Genomic DNA, 12,838 nt, shown 5'->3' on the forward strand with positions numbered 1-12,838 from the left:
TACCTTCAGAAAGGGAATATACTTTTTCATTTTTTGGCCCCAGGCTCCACCATTCCCTATTGCTTTATACTCTGTTGGAATTTTGAGTTTGCCCCCTCTATCGTAAATGAAGAGATTCTGATTAAAAGCGAAAACAAACAAACAATACTTCCTAGCCTAGGGATCCTTTGAAATAAATGCTTATTTTTTCTGAAGGCATTGACTGTAAAATAAAATTATTTTATTTTATTTAAGCCTATCTCATATCTGTTTCATTGCAGTTCAATTGTTCTTGGAACTGATGACTCTTCTGTTAGCTGAGGGAGGGACTACTCTCACATATTTGATCAAAACAAGTCTCAGGTTGAGAGACTTTTCAGAAAATGATAGCTCTTCACTACAGAATCTATGAGAATTTCAGCAACAAAGAACTTGACTGAATTTGAACTAGTAAGAACCCAAATGAATAAATAGAAGTCTTCATTACCTAGTATTCTTCAGCGCTGGTATCTTATATATTCACATAAGCATTTTTTATTTTTAAAGAATTTCAAATTTACAGAAAAGTTATAAGATATTATAAAAGAACTTCCACATACACTTGACCTAGTTGAACCAATTGCTGACATTTTACACATTTGCTTTACCATTCCCTCTAGATAGATAAATATATTTTTTTCTGAGCCATTGACAATAGATGTTTACTCCTAAGTACTTCAGTATGTATTTCTTAGAAATAGAATATACACTTACATAACCACAGTACAATTACCGAAATCAGGAAATTTAACATCGATACAATACTATTATCTAATTTCAGCCTTTATTCAAATTTCATCAGGTGTCCCAATAATGTGTTTTGTATTTTTTTTTTTTTGTGGTTCAAGTCCCAATCCAGGATTACTAGTGCATTTAGTTACCACATCTCTTTAGTTTCCTTTAATATGGACCAATTTCTCAGCTTTTCTTATCTTTCAGGATATTAACAATTTTGAAGAGCGTAGGCTACTCATTTTGTTGACTATCCCTCAGTTTGGATTTGTCTATTATTTCCTCATGACTAAGTTGAGGTTATGCATGTTTGGGCCAGAATATCACAGAGGAGATGTTGTATCCTCGTCAGTGCATCCCATCGAGAGACACATGTCTGTTTGCCCATTATTGATCACTTAGTTAGGATGGGGTCTACCAGATATTTCCACTTTGTTATTAAGAAGTGATTTGTGAGAAGATGCTTAGAGACTATGTAAATATCAGACCGTCACCCTCTGGTTATGACATTTACTGAAGATTCTTGCCTGAATCTGTTGATACTTTAAGTTACAAAATGGTGATTTTTAAACTTTATCATTCCTTCTACATTCATTAGTTGACACTGTACTATAAGAAAGAGCTTTCTCTTCTTGTTTGTTTGTTTGTTTGTTTACTTATCTAGTGAGGTATTTCTTATGGATTCTTATTTTATTCAATGGATTGTATTCCATTACTGTCATTATTCATTTTGATACTCATTGTCCCAGATTTGAGCAGAAGGAGCATTTTTAAGCTGACTTCTGTGCTCATTTGACATGCCACATCATTTAAAAATTTGGGGAAGGGTACTTCTTTACTTTTTGGTGCAAGAAGACAAGATGTTCCAAGTTCACCTTACTCTTACCCTGTCCCAACTCTGGATCCCCAAGCCATTTCTCCGAGAAGTCTTGGTTCTTTTTAGTGGGAAGTGTTATTTAGAAACCGAGATCTGGGTGTGCACATTGCTACTGTGGTATTATTGCTTCTGAGTCTTTCACCAGCTGAGTTAGGAAACACATGTACATGGTGAGTACTTGGTGCACTACAATTGGATCTTATTAAACATTAGGTAGTTCTGTAAAAAGTATATCCATGTGAACTCTTATAGCTTGAAATAAATAACACAAGCTAAGCAGATATTTAATATCTATGTGTCTGTTACTTTGTTATTGGGAGTATTGCAATGAACCAAGTTTTAAATCAGTTTATATTTGATCCAGTGTTCATAGTGTTTTTTTCCTTCTCAAGTAAGACTGGTATTTCTGGGATTCCCAGAAGAACTTTTTCCTCTTACTACTATCTGTGCAGGCATCTGAGAGTCATCCCTCTGATAAAAGGGGAGGTGAGCACACCCTCTCCCTTTTCTTATTTAAAGTGCTCCTTTACTGTTTATTTAGGGACCAGAGTATAGGGGAGAAGAAATTGAGTCAAGAAGAGAAAATGCCTGGTAATTTAATAATCAACCAATGATTCCCTCCTAATCTAAGGAGGACTCCTTAGTAACATTTTTGGAAGACAAATAAAATATCTTACTCATAGGTTTCCAGGTTATTTGGCGACTTTTCCACCAGATAACTGCTTGGTACATATCCTTCATGCCTGTTAAAAGGGAAATTAGTGTTTAGACTGCTATAGAACCAGTTTTCACATCTCCATATTTTAGGTTTAATCCACTAAAGTCATTTGAAGATGGGAGAGTATTGGGCATTCTGAATAAGAGATTTTAAAGTTTTAGAATAAAAGAATTGCTAAAAATAACAACCTGATTTCACACTTAAAATATAAACCATAATAAATAAGAAGTGGCTATTTCACTTGAAAAGCTATGCTTGCTATTCTCCTCATCGTGAAATTTCCTCTACCGGAAAAAAAGATTAACGTTCAGTCTCTATTTTCTATAACGAAACATATTTTTTTGTGTGTGATAATCATTATTTTTTCCACTTTAGTGCTACCATTTTATAGTCAGGAAACCAAAATAATTAAAATATAAAAATTTGCTTTCCAACCACAGGTCCCAAAAGATGCTGCCAGTCAGCATTGCAAGCTTGTAATTCAAAGCCTCCCTGATATTTTTTTGTTGATTGAACTCCTTTGGACATAAATGGTAAAACATGAGAACAAAGGATAAAGTCATGCTGGATTTGGGGATGAGAGTTTCTTTTGAGCAGGAATAAATAATTGCGCATAAACAAAGACATATGGATAAAGAGACTAACAAGAACATCAAAATACTTTACATTTGTGTGTAGCTTTGTACTTTTCAAAGCACTTTCACATTCATTATCACATTTGATACTGCGAGGTGCGAATAGTGCCCCTTCCAGTCTCCTGGCCTCAGGCTCCGCACCTTTAGAATGAGGGACCTAAACTAGATTTCACATAAAATCCCTCCAGACTCTACTAATCTATAAAAAGATGCCTGAGAATTCTTGCTCTTTACCTCACAAAGTGTTTTAACAATTTTTGCATAACAAGGCCATTTTTCAATCCAGTGGTTATGTTTAATGGGGAATGTGTGATCTATTTCACAGAATTGCTTTGAGGAGTGAAGAAATAAAAACTGGAGAATCCAAATATGGGATGATGCTCTCATATCTTGTGCCCTTGGCTGACGTGGCTAGTCAGGTATGGCGTGCTCTCTTCAAAGAGTTGGCCATTCAGCCTCAGAATCATCCTTGACGTGGTGCTCAAGGCAGTCAGTGCCAATTGATGGGTGTTGACTTGTTCTGAAATTTGCTATTTCTTTTATATCTCTCTTTTGGAATTCCTTTTAATTATGTCTGTTTTTCCCACACCATATGTTTACAATTGTATTAATAGGTCAAATACTATTTTTGCTTTTGAATAGAATAACTGCATTTTAAAATGCCAACCAAAGCTGGGTTATGTCCGCAAATGATAATTCTCTTCACTTGTATGTGGATACAGAATTTGCAAAGCCCTTTCACTTTCATCATCTTATAGATTTTTCTCCACACTGTGAGATAGCCAAAGCTGATATTAGCATCTGCATTTTACAGGTAAGGAAATGGATTAACAGAGGTTAAGTGACTTTTCCAAAGTGATACACAACAAGAGCAGCCGATACTAAAATGCAAGTCTTCTGTCTCTCCATCTTGAGTACTTTGCTCTATACCGCACTATTTCAAAGCAAACTGGGGAAATTCCCACGGTGCTGACTGGCTTCTGGGGTGTCCTCTTCTATGCCCTTTGAAGTGCAGAGTTGAACGTTTCCACAGGCCACTGAACAAAGGGCAAACCATCATTTGGGGAAGTGAGACCTAGGAGAAGAAATTTCCTGGCACATTAGGTGTGCTAAATACATGTTAGTTGATTGAGGGGATGAATTTCTGTGTAAGTTCCTCTGGTGTTTGTAGAGCCAGGTGGTTTTGAATGTATTTCTGATAAGGGCCTCCCCATTACTGGCAAAGAGAAGGTGATGTGACTGGCCTTGTTTGCTTCCATGAATCAACCAGAGAGGGAGGGTCCAGATGAGGGGCTCTGGGGCCTGTTCTCATCGAGCAAGCAATACTGTCCCCCAGACCACTGTTCTTGACCTAATCATATTTTACAGTCCTCCCTCCCTCACCCTGCAGGGGTGCTGAGAAAGCTACTTAAAGAGAAGATGCCTGGAAAACATAAAATTTGGTGTAGGTAAAGAGTAAAGTCTTAACCTTAAAGATCTATGTGTATCTCTTTTTTTAATTATCAGATTGGCTTTTTTTTTTTTAAAGCTTAATGATACCCAGTGCTGACACTCTCATACTCTGTTGGTGGGAATGTAAATTTGGCAACCTTTTTGAGGGAGTTATCTACCAAAATTAAGATGTCACGTACTATATAGTTAGAAATGTGAGACATATACATATATAATGTTATATTATTATATGTAACTTTTTATCAAAAATACGTATACTTAAAAAAATTATATATATTTTTCAAAAGATTGCCAAGATGCATGAGCATGAGCAATACAAGATCTTCTTTGCAGCCTTGTTCAAAATAAAGAAAACAACTTCGAAACTAAGTGTCCCGCCATAAAAGATTATTAAATACTTATAATAAAGTATACATTCAAAAACTACGCAATTATTTAAAAAATGAGATAGATTTGTATGTGCTGATATAAAAAGATCTCCAAGATATACTATTAAAGGTTAAAAGCAAAGTGACAAGCAGAATGGACCCCTTCAGTGCAAACAAAAACCTGATGCATTTGTTTATGCATAACTTTTTTGTCTAGGATACACAAGAAAACGTTAATAATGATTACTTTCGGAATTGATGTGGGCGCAAATGGAGGGTGGCTTATTTTTCATGTATATTTCTTTCTACTGTTAGTTTTTTTAAAAATAAAACATTGACATAGGCTATTCAGATGTTGCAATAATGGAGTGTTTTCTTTTTTTCTGTATTTTTAAATTCATAATAATCTCATACTTTAAAAATGTTTAAACACTTAATATTAATATACAAGGACGTTAATTGCAGTTAATATTTGCAAAATATTGGAAATAGCCTAAGTGTCTAACAAGGGAATTTGCTAAATTATGGTACATTTTTGTATTGGATTTGTGCAATCCTTGAAATCATATTCTGGAGAACATTCAAGGGCATGGGGAAATACCTCTGATATATTCAAAAGAAAAAATAAAGCCTTATAAAGCAGTGTGAATCTGATGCCTTTAAACTAAGTACTAGTATCTAAGTCACACATCCCAGAGCATGCTGAAGGTTATTAACATTTTGTTGTATTTCAGATCGGAGAAGGGCTCACAAGATTTTTTCTTTCAAAAGTCCCATAGTGGTCAATTGGTATTTGTGCAACTTTATTTTCTCCATGAATCATTTGGATGGCTAGTTCAAGATTATTGGTGTAATTAAATCTTTAGTATCTTCTTTCTGATGCTTCTTGATGTAACTGCTGTATCCACCATCTCTACATCCCTTTTCTTTCCACCCAAACTAAGCCCTTCACAATGGGATGTACCTTCAGTCTGACTTAAACACTCAAGAACAATAGGACTTTGTGGAACAAGTTGCCAATCTCAAAACTGTGGATGTCAGTGGAAAGACCCAGGACATTTTTAGATGAGTTTTGGGGCCGGGGTGCTTGATAGGGTGTAGGGAGCAACACAGCAAGTGGCTGCCTCCTAGTCACTTCTAAGAAGTGGGAAGATGTGCCTCCGCTACTTCTTTCCTCCTCCTCCTTCTGCCTCTGCTCCCCTCTCCTAACTCAGTGCAATAGTCACGCTGAGAGAGGCAGGACCAATCATCCCAGTATTTTCTTGTTCCTACCTCACTCAAATGCTGAGATACCAACCACAAAGATTCCTTACCCGTTCCTATCTTGAACTCTCCACCAGTGAATCTCGGAACTGTCCAGCAGGTAGTACTCATCATTGCGTTGGAGAGTGAGTTCCTGCGGACCGTTTGCTTGGTAGTCATACAAGGCAATGACCAGGGTTTCTTCAGGTTCCTGAAGTGGTCGCTAGAGGAGGGAGACAGTAAAATTAAGAAAAGATATAGGAAGGACATAAACTGAAGAATACGGTCAGCAAGTTCCTGAGCCATAAGCTGCTCCTAGAGCTATGCCAGGTCAACACACCAGTGCCTAAAATCCACTGGGGTATTGGCTGAGACCATTTGCCGCCGTCTAGTTGACTTTCTGTATGAGTTATGATTATGGTGCTGACTATGACACAAAGACATCCAATACCTGGAATTCATTGCCCCTCTCATCCTACGTGGTAAATTCTGACCACAGTGAATTCCAAGCAGCCATATTCTTTCACTAAAGTCTGCTGGTTTCTCTACTCGCACCATGTCACACGTTGCACCTTCTCTGCCAAATGCATCACATTCCTGGTGAAGGTGATGCAATCAACACTAGATTATTCAGTCCATGCTTTTCTGATTTGATTTGTGGGTTTGTCCAGATCCGCAAAATCGTAGACTATCAAAGCTAGAATGCCTTTGAGAGCTCCTTTAATCTACTCATTTGTTTCGAACGGGGAAAATGAGGCCAGGATGGTGAAATGGATGTGGCCAAATTTCGCACTGGAATTGATCTTACTGCTTTCTCCACTATAGCGCATGGTCTCCTTTCTTCCTCTTTAGGCTCCTTTGCTTATGCCTCTACTTTGCAGTACCTTTCTTAAGATGAGATGCTGAGGACGCAAAGAAGGGACTGTAAGGCAAATGGTCTTAAGAGTTCAGGACAGGCACACCTGCTGCAGCTTGGCAGATTTTGTGAGGGAGTAAATATGGGAAGAGATTGAGATTATTGGTTAGAACGAGATTTGGTGTCAAAAGTCAAAAGTTTTCTGAGTACACTGAAGCATTTGGCAGCATAAAAATACTAGAGTTAAAAAAAAAAGGCTGTCACAAAGATGCAGTATGTCATCCCAGCTGAGCCCAGATTAGAATTTGAAGTCTGGATATCTGTAGAGCTTGTGAGGTGGTATATTGGGTAATCCTGGGTCTATGGGCCTGAGGCTTTCACCCTAAGAGCTAATGGAAGAAAGAGTTTGTTCAAGGGCACCTGAAGATAAACGAGGGATATGGCATGGTGTTCATCTCATTATAGGTCCAACTAACTGACGAATCCCCATGAAGAGAAAGTCAGCGCAGGGTTCACAAACCATGGTAGTATCTTTCCAGAGGGGTCATTTTGGAATCTACGGGGGTATTTTGAGTGTTACAAAGATTGAGGTATGCTACTAGCATTTAGTGGGAGAGGATGAAGACTGCAAAACTCTCTGCAGTATCCCACATCCTGTACAGATTCTGAATGTTCTGTTAGACATTCATGTGGTGAGAAATCTGCTTACAATAATAATTTACAGTAATACTCTGAGCCCAGAGGCTACCTCCACCCCATACAAAGTACTTGGTTTCCTAGGAATGCAACCACCTTTTCCACTGAAGGAAGACTTACACTTGGTTTAGTTCAGAACTTTACCAGGAGTTGTTCACCATTTTGGAAAATCATATCACAGATGGTAACAAATTCCTGTACCAGTCACATCTGAGATGCCAGATCCCATGGGATTCCAGCTACAGGTGCAAGCAATGGACTATTTCGTTCTGTCTTCCAGTGTAGTCATGCCACAATATTTATATAGAGGAACATATTATTTTGTATAAATTATTCTTCTTTCCTTTTAAATACTACGGTTAGAAAATTTATTGATTCTTTTAAAAAGTATGTGTTGATCTTTTTAAAAGTAAGTTGCATTATCTATGAATTTATTTTCATGATAACAAAAGGGGCTTTACAAGATATGCGCCATAAAAAGGGAGTATGAGGTCTGATAGGGTTGGGAACCACTAGATTAGAGAGAGAAAATGAAGAGGTGGCATTTGGAGGAACTGAGACTCTGTGCTCCAGAAAGGTTGTTGGGGGCCCAGGAGAGAAGCTAAGTTATGGAGGAGACAAATGGCCCATATCCTGGCCACTCTGCTTTAGGCCTCATAACAGCCCTGGTTCCCAAGAGCTCACCTGACCCTGGCTGAGAAAGGCCCTCCCAGAGAGCCCAGGTAGCAGTGGCAGGGAGAAAGGACACAGGCAGACACATTGCTGAGTGGCACCTCAGGAAGCCCTTCTGGGTTGACAAGGAGGGGCCTTGAAGGAAGGGCTGAGTTCCTGTGTATGCAGGGTGGCCAAGATTTGCTGAAATTTGGGCTTTAGTGTGAAATGTGCCCTCGTTTTCACCCATAGGCTAGAGAGACCTGGGATTGTCAGTTACTCTGATCATGGATATTCTTCATCCTGACCAAAAATAGCCACTCTCAACCCTCTGGAGGACTGACCCTATTCCACAGTTTCTCATACAGAACATCAGGCCTGTTAGTTCAGATTGCATGAAAAATATAGCTTCTCTAGATGTCAACTCAAGATGCTGTCACTCACTAGAGGACAGAATGTGAAGATGAAGGGCGAAATGAATTCAAGTGGCTCAAGGTAAGAAAGACATTGCAATGGATTTAGACGTGTGGTTGAAACTGGAACAATGACTCCCAAAACCCTGTGGTCAGTGTGCTACAATGGTATCAACACTGCTTCTCTAAAAAGTCTGAAAAGCCAAATGGCAGAGTCCAAGGAGAGATGCAAGAGAGATGGACGGACGGTCAGTGTTTTCTGGCTTTCACCTTTATGATAGTGAAAATAAGATAAGAGCAAACCGGCTCAAGGTGCAGACATGTGGGTTTAGGTGGGACTGTGGGGGACCATCTGTAAGCCAGGGCAGCAGGATTCCGAACCACGTCTTCAAGGACAATGATGAAATATTCTTTAGAAGATCAATGAAAGAAAAGGGAAAAGAGTTCATTTTCTGCTAGAGTTTAAATATCCTTCTTTCTTGTCGTGAGGGAGTGGGCTGAGGACAGATCTAAAAACCAGCCCGTGGTTTTGAATGATTTAGAACTTCTTTTATGGGGAGAATGCCAGTTTTTGAAATGTCACCATATTGGTTGGAGAGAGATAAAAAGCAGAACTCATTCTTCAGGAAGAAGTATGAGGAAGCAGAATCAGTAGGTTCTGGAATAAAGAGAAAGCTCTCAAATATGGATATTGGTGTTAATATGACCATAAGGTGAGGCCTGATCTTTCTCCTATTTATTGTTTTTTGTCTTCATAACAGAATGGCTTCCCCAGATTTGGCTCTATGCTGCCTAGATCTTGTAAATCAGTATACTAGACCAGTTGTCAAATTTGAGTGTGCCTCAATATCACCTGGAGGTTTATTAAAATGCAGATTGCTGGACCTCTCTCCAAGAGTTTTGGATGTAGAGGTCTGAGGTGGGGGCTGATAACCTGCATTGGAGTTCTAACATGCTCACAGGTGTTGCTGATGCTGCTGGTCTATGGATCACACTTTGAGAACTGCCACTGGAGTTAAATACCACCACACTAAGACCTCTGCAGCCGCCTAGCTTGACTACTAAGTGGCTGAATGGCCCTGGGAAAGCCTCAAAACCTCTCATGGGACTTGATTTCCCAAGCTTTAAAATGAGAACACAACTATAACTCCATTAAGTGGGTAGAACTGATAGCGAGTTTTGAAGTAGTGAAAGTATGACAGTGCTTTGAAAAATAAAAAGTACTATCAAATGTATACTTCCAAAGTGCTTGTATGTCAAGGTGTAGAGTAAATCCACCATTTTATACAGATGTCGGCTGTTATTATACCCCAAAGTTGTTAGATGGCTGGATGCACAGTTTGATACCAGTAAGTATTTATGGAGTGAATAAACTAAGGTGAAGATTTGGCAGCTGAGTGGTCCTTTTACATGGACAGACCCTTGAGAAATTTCAGGCCCAAGAAACCTGATTCAGTTGAGTTCTGCTAAATCATGACAGTCTGCTGTATTTGCCTAGTGTTTGAGAAATCTGGGCAGAAGGGGAAAATGCAAGCGGGCAGAAGCGAGTCAGGCAGCCTGCAGCGCTGTGGGCCCACCTGCGCCCAGGGCTTGAGCTCTCACTCACCCTGTTGTCTTCAGGAGTAGGAGGAAGAGGCTTCTTTGAAGCTGAAATGAGAAAAACAGAAAAAGAAAATGAGCCTGAAACTGCATGTGCCCAACAGACAATGAGCAGCCAGGGAGCTTTTCAGAGAAAAGGGGCCCCAAGGAGAACAGCAGAAAGAGATGATGAGACGTGGAGAAAGGAAAATTAGGCTTTTCAGAATCAGTATTTTATCTCTGTATGCCTGCTGGGTCCCGATTTCATCTTCTAGGAGACGTTAGAAACTTCTAGAAGTCAATATTCTGGGTCCCTCTTTCTGTATTCCCAGGAAAAGCCTAATCCAAAAGTTGCCGACAGAGGGGTTAGGCTGCGTTCTCTCCTGCAGGCATGAAGACTTCCATGAAGGCACCTACCACCTGCTAAACCCAGGAGTGGGAATTGGTGACTCAGGGGGACTCTGACTCACCGGCTTCCTGAGGCTGTTGTGTGCTTGAGGAGGGGGTGGATGAGATGAGAGGTCATCATGCTGCTTTTCGAGAGGACTGGAATCCACTTTTAGCTACCTTAAGGCCACTGAATATTTGTTCTTGCTGCCTCCAAACAGCACATTGTAATGCCTTTCTCTCTCTCTTTCTGTGTCTCCTTGTCTCCCTCTCTATCTCTCCTCTCTCTCTTCCTCTTTCCTCCTTTTTCCTCTCTTTCTCTCCCTTTCCCTCTCTCCTTCCTTTCATGTCTTCATCTCTGTTTCTATTTCTTCTTTAAGGCACTGGAAAGGTCAGGCCTGGAATCAATGGACCAAAGTTGTGTGCCTGGGAGTATGTGTGGCATGGAAGGCAGCACTTACTCTTCCACTCAATTCAAAGACTTCTTTAACAATTAGAGGTAAGAAGTGAATGGGCTCCATAAAATGGTGGTGAGCTCCTCATCTCTGCATGAGGTTGACTTGAAGTTGGACACCCTGAGCTGGGGATATGGTAAGAGGAGATTCACTCATTGGCACTAGAGCCTAGCCCCTGTGCTAACTCCTTCAGGAAGGGCAGGGTGGGGTGTTGACTTAGGTATGAAACTGACAGAGACGGAAGACAGACATCATAGGAAGCATGGTTCCTATTCAGCATTCAACTTGGAACCAGGAGACTGGTGTTCTAACCCCAGCTCCACCACATACGAGCTGTGTGGTCTTGGGCCTCTTCCAGCCCTGAACATACTATGACGGGTCTCTCTTTATCCTTCCTCTGGTCCTGCTCTTCCCTTCCTTCCTCTCCCTCTGTGTGAAGTTGGTATGTGGTGACATCAGGGCCCGTTCTGGTTGCAGAAATGAGTGCTGCTGTGGGTTGGGTATGGCAGAATATTTTTACTTAACCACGTCTGCTGCTTCCCAGACACACAAACACATGTACTGCTATGTCTTAGCTTCAGATTCTTCTGTCCACAAATAAGAAAGACTAGTAGACACAGTTGCCATTTATTGAGAGCTCAGTAAGTGTAAGCTGTTGTACTAGGAGTTTTCCACAACCCCATTGTTGCAACACAAAATCAGGACCATTAGCAGAGCAACTGGACAGGATCAGGCCCTGGGTTCACGTGGGGAGGAGCTCAGCATGACCAGCCCTCCCCAATTCTTGTTCTGATGAGTCATTCAGATGCTCCTCACACCTCAGTCATGTGTCTACGACTCAGTGGAGGGAAATACCGTGTACCCTGAAGAGGAACAGCTGTGACAAGCATGGTGAAAACTGCAAAATGGAAACAGATTCAACGAATTTGAGAATTGGAAGGGGGCTTAGACATTATTTCATCTTAGACCCCCTAAAACTTCCCCTACCATTTTAGAGATGAGGACATGCCATCCTGTTATTGTGGTAGATTCCAACCATATTAAACCTTCCATTTCTTTTTCATTAAACACTAGCCTTGGTGAGTATGGTCAAGAGGGCTGATGCAGAAGATCACTGGCTTCTAAAACTAAGTAAATATTATTCTTCTGGGCCAAGGGACTGATAACCTTGAACTTTCTCTCCCAAGGTGGAGGGTGAGAAGCAGTGGTTTTTAAAGTGGTACTCAGAGGGGCTGCGACTCAGGAAGCCGCGGAAAACCCAGCCATGTGTTACATGTAGCACATCCGCCTTGGGTCGTCAATCTGAGGTATCAGGTTTTAGTGCAAAAAAGAAACTGACAGATGAGAAAAGTAACTAGGGTAAGAGGTTGAGAGGAGAGGGAAGTAAAGCAACATAAGCCACATGATCCATCATTCCTATTCAATGACAGCTTTGCAGAGCACTTCCTAGCTATGTGACCTGGAGCATACTGAACTGCTCAAGGCCTTCTGTTTCCTCAACATCACACCATCTACCTCAGATGGTTGTGAGGAATGGGAGCATAACCCACATAAAAGTACATTAGAGTACAGTTCCACTTCACTGGGGGTTCAAGTTCCAAGGTCATCGCACAAGATCAAGTCCAGTTGCACTCCAATCCCCAGGACCTGGGCCATTGACCTCAAAGGCCAAGAAACAATGTCTTTTGCTTTCATTTTGCATTTAGGCTGCAGCCTCCTTTTCTCTGAGGTTGTGGTGGTCAAGGGCAAGTTTGAAGGGG

The 12,838-nt window shown here is 40.5% G+C and overlaps 1 protein-coding gene across 1 annotated transcript in view; it reads right to left on the reverse strand.

Moving 5' to 3' along the window:
* Positions 1-12,838, reverse strand: part of ITK (IL2 inducible T cell kinase) — a 66,024-nt gene that overhangs the window by 26,717 nt on the left and 26,469 nt on the right. Inside the window, exons 5-7 of the mRNA XM_046666413.1 lie at positions 10,265-10,305; positions 6,114-6,265; positions 2,305-2,370 (exon numbers count right to left, since the gene is read on the reverse strand). Coding sequence (XP_046522369.1) covers positions 2,305-2,370; positions 6,114-6,265; positions 10,265-10,305 — 259 coding nt within the window. The remainder of the gene's footprint in view (positions 1-2,304; positions 2,371-6,113; positions 6,266-10,264; positions 10,306-12,838) is intronic.

Source organism: Equus quagga, chromosome 7, assembly GCF_021613505.1.
Source record: "Equus quagga isolate Etosha38 chromosome 7, UCLA_HA_Equagga_1.0, whole genome shotgun sequence".
Taxonomy (NCBI): domain Eukaryota; kingdom Metazoa; phylum Chordata; class Mammalia; order Perissodactyla; family Equidae; genus Equus; species Equus quagga.